A 7,879-nucleotide genomic window follows, 5' to 3' on the forward strand; every position below is an offset into this window, starting at 1 on the left:
GACTGATCATATCACCCCCACCCCACCCCTCCACGTCCCCCCAGCCCGCCCGCCCGCCCGCCCGCCCGCCATCAATACTAAAGTGGCTTCAAAAACATAGTGGGTTTGAGTACAATCAATGTTGAACAGTTAGTTTCTTCTAATGATGAAAAAGTCACTCGCTGTTGCTTTCCTTTTCTCAGACAACCCTGACAGGCTTCTGGGAATCCATGCAGACCGACATATTCAAGAGTATGTGCCTATTTCTGTGACATAACATGCCTAAGCAATCCAGGCTATGCTGCTGTTAAAATATTAATTTAAAGTAACTATGGCAAATGAAAAAATAAAAAGGGAAAAAAAAAAAAAAAAGACATTATTTTTGGTACAAAGCATCTACAAAAAAGCCTTACAACTCCAATTGGAAAACAGAGATCATACAAAATAAATCCGTCAGTTGAGCATCAGTGCTACGTATATTATTTGGACCAATTTCTCAAATATATTTTATAACAAAATAAATAATGCCTTTATACAGTGCCCTTATCTGTATTTCAACAAACAAACAAAAAAGCTTGGCGGCTCATTACGCAAGATACAGCTCAGACTAAAGGAAAATAACACAACGTCCCTGGAAACTAATTATATATCTATATATCCATATATATATCCATACATCAATACATATATAGATATATATATATAGACGTGTATATATATATTTTCAAGTATTTGTTTTCAGGCAAAAGCATGTGAATACTACTGATATACAATAAAAATAAAATGTTAGTTAACATTATTGCTGTTTTTTTCCCTTTGAATTGAAATTTTGTGCCTTTCTTTAAAACTGTAAAATAACATCATAACAATAACCATGAAAAAAAAATGCCTAACTTGGAAAAACAGGAATGTCACGGTACCAGAAACTGAAAGGGTTTTCCTTTTTTTTTTTTTTTCTCATTGAAACATTGATATGAAAAAGACAAAATAAAATATGATCATCATTATCCCACTCGTTCTTTGTCCTTGCCATGTTACTTCCTGTCAGAGCAGTCTGCAAAGCCATGGCGAACAGGAAGTACAGTCCCAGAACTGTAGTACTGTCCCAATCCAGGCGGTCCACGGTGTCCCATATGTGTCCCCACACTGCTCCGTGTGTCCGGCGGCCTCAGAGGGACAGCACTAGCAGGGACTAGGTCTCAGGTCCCCCTTAGCCGCTTTTGCTGGCGAACTTGTAATGAGCAGCCGCTAGCACTCGCCATGAGCCTAGATGCCAACACAGCCCATTTTTTTTTCCTCAGTGACTCTTCCCCCTTGACATTGCCACTGCCAGGAGCTCCCCCATATCCTTTATTTTTCCTTTATTAAAGTCACACTTTCCTTAAAACGGAAAGTTTTAATATTCATTCAAAGAAAAAAAAACGTGCTTTTCAACCTCATCTTTGAGTCCATTCCCAAAGCTAGCACCATGACATTTTTTTAAGCTACACGTTCATTGTTCATAAAAAAATAGTGCCTTTTTTTCTTTACTTTGACGTAATCCGTGGCAATGTGCAATTTTGCAGACTCTTTTCTGCTTTTTGTTTGTGATCAAAAGGTGCTGGAACAGGAATCTAATTTTACAAAATAATTCCTTACAGTGTGGAAGTCCCTTTATAGGTAGAGGTGCAAACTAATAAGAAAAAGTACTAACAGAGATTTTCTTTTTGCCTCAGGAAAAAATGGTGTGGAATGGATTCTTTCATGCAAGCTGCTCTTCACTTTCAGTTGTCTTCCACAAGGACAAAAAAAAAAAAAACATTCCGCTAGGTGTCCTCTTGACACTTGCAAACCACAGATCTCTTTCATCTTCTTTTCTCTCTCTTCCCTTTTTCTCTTTTGCTTAAGGATCCACCTGAATTGCATTCAGCCGAATTGTTAACATTTTGTTCAACATTTGTGTTTGTGCCTTTTGCATCAGTGACTGAAAGAGAGAGGGAGCGAAAGAGTTCAGACAGGAAGAATGTGAAGGCATGTTTGTGTGCCGGAGGAGGGTGGGTTGGTTGAGGGGGGCATTAGAAAAGGGCCATGGGTTCAAGACGTTGTGGACGAGAGCAGGGGGAGTGGGGGGGAAGAGGGGATTGGTGGGCTCGGACAGGGCAGGGGAGGTCAAAGAGGACTGCCACAGAAATGACGTCAGAGACAAAGCTATAATCCCCTAGTCTTTTTTTTTCACCCTCAAAACTCTTGTCTGTGCAAAGGGCTGGCAGCGGGCTCATTTGTGGTTGACAAAGTTGTCCGTGGTGAGCAACACCGGAGGAAGTTTGCTCGGCAGGCTGATCAGGGGCCTGTGGAAGATTGACTGCTCCTGGGCTTTAATCTTCTCCGCCTGCCTCCGAAACTTTTTGGCCCTCAGGATGGCAGGGACGCCCCTCCGGAGCCGCTGGGCCGCCTTCCTCTGCCACACCTCGTATTTGGAATACTTGACGGTCACATGCTGCTTCCTTGTGATTTCCTATTGTGGCGTGCCGGCGAAAATAAAGGAAAAAGGGAAAAGAGTGAGTCAGTTCATTAGCGGGTGATAAGATATTGTGCTAGTGCTTATTACAATGGAGGAAAGCCGTGTTTGTTCTGCGAAAACATTCAGGCATTGTTGGGAGAGCAAAATGGAAATCAAATGTCATTCTTAGAGCGCGGGACGTCATAACAGACTCGCCTTGCCCTTGTTTTGGTTTCCTCGACTGAAAGAAGCTGTCAACAAGTGCTTAGTTCGGCCTCTTTAACATACTGTCAAAGGGAAGGGCGGTCACTCGCCTCATATACATATGAGGGGCACGTCGTCATTCAGCCAGCGACTCACTGAACTGCGTAACCTCCAAAGGCCGAATGAAAGGACACATAAACACATTGTCATTTCAAAACTTCTATTCTTACACAGCAGACCCAGTGTTGTCCCGAGCACCAGAGATTGAGACAAAGTGGGAGTGGTGGCAGCGAAGCTAGAATTTATGCGTGAGTAGCCAGTGCTCCATCTGAATGGCTTGTTTTGGTCCTGCCACTTGAAGAGTGTTTATCCCCCTTCATTCACTCTAGGCCTGCTCAATAGCCTAAGAACAGCTGGCCCTCAGAGCAGGCTGTACCCATCAAGTCTTCCAACACAGACAAACTAGGGACATGTCCAAACTAATTCCCTAGCAGCCTGTTTTTTTTTTTTGGTTTTTTTTTGCATTTTACACAGAATGACCGCTAGTTTGGGCATTTGCAATATTTATTTATTTATGTGTTTTACATCTGCAGCAATCTTAATGCCACCAGCACGCTCAGCCTCTTACTGACAAGTTGAACGCACAAGCATTATAAACATCTTTCTAGGCTCGTCTAAAGAAAGTTTCAAGGGATTTTAAGAGGGCTGGCCAGCAGCCACGGCTCAGTCCTGTGACTCCAGTGAAAGGGCTTGAATCTCTTTGACAATTCCCTGCAAGTTTGTGGTCTGTTCCGCAAAAAGTTCCTCTGGCCAGGTCAGGTTTTTTTTTTTGACCGCCAAATTTTTTTGGAGAACTCGCTGTTCCGTGACTAATAATCACACAGTTAGCAAGCGTTGTTGTGTTACGCACCAGCAGTCTCCACTACCTCACAGACACTTTGAGATGCAGTCTGTGACTATGACTGTTGCCTAATATATTGTGCTGTCCTGAGGTTTTCCACCGGGGTCAGCACTTTGCGCGGCAGGTAAATGCTTACCGTTGACCATTTAACAAGATAAACCTGCTTTTCTGCGGCTGTCAGTCTGTACTCGGTGTCAGTGACATAGGGGTGAGGCTCAGGGGTGAATGGAGGCGCAGGAGATGGGAGGACAGATAGAGATGGGGATTAGCACTATTTCCCATACTGGTGTGTTGTTGTTGTCGCTCAGACGTACCGGTTTTAGTGCGGGCATCATGGGTATGACCTGTACGGAGGTGGCCGACACGTCCCTTTCGGACTTGGCGGGTTTGGCACAGTACTGCTCCAGCAGGTTGAGGTCACAGCTACGGAAACAACACTCCTCTACGATCCCACGGGTCTGGGTGCGCCGGTTGTTACCCCTGCTGGTTGGCCTACCTGAGGAGAAACACAGAAAGGAACGAAGATGAGGAGGGTGAGGTTAAAGCCTTAAAACGCAACAGTAATGAATCTAGGTTGTTTTTTCGAGGATTACTTCGACAATCATAGGAGCCCTTGGAGCAAAGAGGATAAAAGGAAATCTATGACCAACTGCAACAAATCTTTTTGTTTGTAGAGGATAATCTGATTAGGGCTATCTGGAAGTCCTTAAATGAGTGAATACACAAGTAAACACCCTGTGCTGTGGAGACCAAAAGAGAGCCAAAGAGACAGCTAAGCTCTCAGACAGACCCTGGGGTGAGCAAATACATAAAATGGAAACTCTTCTGTGACCTTGTCCTTTGCCAAGTCAGCAGAGATAAAGAGGCTGAGGAAGGAGAGAGGAGAGGAGGGGTGGAGAGGTAGAGAAAACAGGAGAAAATGGATCAGTGCAGAGAGGGAGCATGAGGGTCAAAATGGGAGGGGAGGGAGGGAGGGAGGGAGGGAAGGGGTGCAAAACAAAAGAGTAAAGACATTCGAGAAAAAGGTGTAGAAGAATAAGGTGAGGGGGTTGGATGGCTAGCATGTTGCACAGGGGAACATTATCCCCGATCAATAAAAGCCTTGTTTGAAGTCCTGCAACCCACACAATGTTGGAGAAATCTCCTGAGAGGGATGGCTGGATTTGATTGCAGGAAGAGGAACATGAGAGAGAAGGAGAGGGTGATCCTGGAGGACGAGGAGGAGGTGGAGGAGGAGTGGAAGGCGAAAAGAGGAGGAGGGAGCACATCTAGTATGTTGGCCCAAATTGGATAATGATCTTTCTGATTGGAGAGAAGCTTCTGTGGCGAGCAGCTACACAAAGAAACTGCTTGTCTGTCAAAGGCAAGAAGCAGTGGGTGGGACGAGGCTAATATCTTGTTTTTTTTCACCCTCTCCAAAAAAAAAAAAGGAAAAAAAGGGGGGGTTCAAAATCAGAATAATCGGAGAAAAAAAAGGTGAAGTTATCTAGGCTATGTCACAAACAGTGCAGACTGTGCAAACAGAAGCTTATCCTGTTGAGGATTAACAGCTGCCACAGTGCTTTCACACAATGCTTCAAAGCTATCCCATCATTACTACAATGGAAGCAATGATCAGAATTGATGTTAATGATCTGACATCAACACCCCACCACCACCAGACTCATCAGTGTGGTCTCCTGGTCTGGGAACACTGGTGCTGAGGTGACTGGTATGCCTCTTGGGGTGCTATTACTTTACTGGTAAACAAGCGGCCCATTGTGTCCCTGAGTCGTGTGTGTGCCTTCGCAGCTCGCCAGCCTTTCATATGCAATGAGAGGTATGGGCTGTAAGCAGACTCAGCAGAGCAGCCTGGACGAGGTCTTGAGACACACAGCTGACTATAATCACCCTCTCCCTCAGTCTCTCTCTCTCTCTCTCTCTCTCTCTCTCTTTGTGTGTGTGTGGGTGTGCGTGCGCGAGTGCGTGAGAAAGAAAAATAGCAAACACGCATACCACACAGCCACAGAGTCTCAGCTATCCAAACAGATGTGTGCGAATGAACAACAGAGAGATTCAGCAGAGGGAAATAAAAGGCGAATCAACATTTGCGCAGCTCGTCGTGAAGAAAAAAAAAAAAAACTTGCAATGGTTCTAAACCTACTGAAATAGAAGCCTCTGTCTCCACAGACAAACTGCAGCGCATCCACCAATTCTCCCCCACACAGCGTCTCTGCCGAGGCCATTTCCACAACGTAGAGCGTCAGGGCCAGAGCAAACAGCAGCGCACGACTGGTTGAAGACATCTTCTTGACCTGCAGACAGGAACACGTATTGCAGAATGAAGCACAAGGTCAACAAATGCAGCCACGCATTTTTTTTTATTTTTTAAATAAGTGGTAGCTTATAAGATTTATATAAAGAAAAGAAAAAAACATATGACAGCCAGATGTTTTCAGAGCAATATATGATGAGCCAGCCTCACTCATTCTTATTCACGATTGCACAACATGCACGACTCCTATTGTCAAATGCTGTTTTCTGTACTGACCTATTAATTCAGAGGGGGAAAAAAAAAGTCTATTGCGTGAAACAAATGATGTCAAATGTGCAGATTCCCAGATTCCCTCCGCGGACTTTTAGCTGCTGTCATGTGTGCCGCACCTGGGAGAAGTGCTTATTCTGGAGGAAAAAGTCGACAGTATCTCTAGCCTTCACACTCTTACACAACTCCCAAAACTTGCAAAGCCGGCTGCTCGATAGTTAACTATCCGAAAAGCCATACTCAGCATATATTTTCCCCTGGCTCACCCTGGAGTGAGCTCACTGACCCTCAGACCTACCGCCCCCTATCTGCCGGCAAAAAGACCAGCTGTTTGCTCCGTGTCCAATGAAAGTCGCACCATCCAGACAAGAAGACAAGAGAAGATTATAATAACACATTTTCTCCTATCCTGTCACAAACGCCTCAAAGCACCATGCGTAAAGCTTCAGGCGCCATGCCATTACGCATCCTGTACTTTCTCTGCTGCATGCAAATTAAGAGATGCCCGGTTGCTCATACTGCACAAAACTGATGCGAGGAATGCCGAACCCGAAGCGCGTTTCGCAATTAAAAAAAAAAAAGCCATGACAATGATGCTGCAACCCTGCCACAAGTCATTCATTGCGCGCAAGGCACAGCCGTAGAGTATAAAACTATCTGCTCCCTCTGATTACCTTCATTCTGCTGCTCTCCGTTCTCCGGCAGGTGTGGCAAAGTGTGTGGTGTCCGTGTCTTTGCTGGATTTCCATGTCAGTTGGCAGTAGTCAAAAAAAATACTGGGAGTTATTTGGTTGGAGAGATTGCAGGTGAGTTAGTTTCCCAGTTGGTGAGGCTATAGAGATGGTGTGTGAGAGGCTGTCCCAAAGACCAGGCGACAGGCAAAACTTCTCAGGGAGAAGTATTATATACCAAAACACGCCCCTTACACCCACCCCACCCCCTCGCTCCTCCTCTTCACGGCTGATAAAAAAAAATGGCCCAGAGACGTTTTATGGAAAAGTGCTTAAAGGGAGAAAAAGAGCAAGAAGAGAACGAGAGGGAAAGAGTCACAAAATATGGAACACTTCCATAGGCATTTTCCACGTTTACGCACTGTAACCTACAATCACAATGTTTACACACGGGACGCAGACTGAATAAGAATAGATGTGATTCCTTCGACTCCAAGAAAAAATGTCAATGTCTCCGCCCTTCTGTAATTAAGATTAACACCCAGTGGAATCAGTGTGGCCAAGGTCTGCGGCGTTCCTCTGACTCAGGTGTAGATGTAGTCACTGGGGTCAAAGGTGCCTGACAATGGAGTGGATAAGAAGCATACCCGAACCAGAAGGGAGCACAGACTGGGGTTGATGCAGGGAAGGAGGATGTAGCAGAGCCTAATAGGTGCAGATATTTAGTTTGAAAGCCTCGGGTTATATATTTAGCCTCACGAGATGGATACAGGAGTAGAAGACAAACAAACAAACAAACAAAAAGTCTAATCAGTGCATTACTGGTTATAGATGAGAAATAAACTCCCTCTGTAGATTCTAGCTGTAAAACCTCACCCAGATCCTGCATACAATAGACAAAAGGGGTTGAAAACTGAGTTGGAAAATGTGATTTTACATACAAGTAAGTACATTCACTTTTCTTCTTTTCTTTTTTTTAGGTAAAAGTATATGAGGGTTCCCTTATGTAAGTGTGTCTTCTCTGCAGAATGTAGAAATCTAGACATGTCTCCAGACTCAGACTGACACCTACTGGTCCGGTTGGTGAACCTCCGTTTGTTTGTCAGCTTTCAGCAGCTGCT

At 44.7% G+C, this 7,879-nt stretch overlaps 1 protein-coding gene across 1 annotated transcript; it reads right to left on the reverse strand.

The window, feature by feature from the left end:
- Window positions 1-286: 286 nt before the first annotated feature.
- Window positions 287-6,949, reverse strand: igf2b (insulin-like growth factor 2b). The gene is made up of 4 exons (XM_084556101.1): window positions 6,762-6,949; window positions 5,703-5,857; window positions 3,878-4,055; window positions 287-2,473 (listed from the first exon to the last, which is right to left on the reverse strand). Exons 1-4 carry the CDS (start codon window positions 6,834-6,836, stop codon window positions 2,234-2,236), a joined length of 648 nt encoding a protein of 215 aa, XP_084412227.1. The 5' UTR covers window positions 6,837-6,949; the 3' UTR covers window positions 287-2,233.
- Window positions 6,950-7,879: the final 930 nt, after the last annotated feature.

Source organism: Chelon labrosus, assembly GCF_963514085.1.
Source record: "Chelon labrosus genome assembly, chromosome: 11".
Taxonomy (NCBI): Eukaryota; Metazoa; Chordata; class Actinopteri; order Mugiliformes; family Mugilidae; genus Chelon; species Chelon labrosus.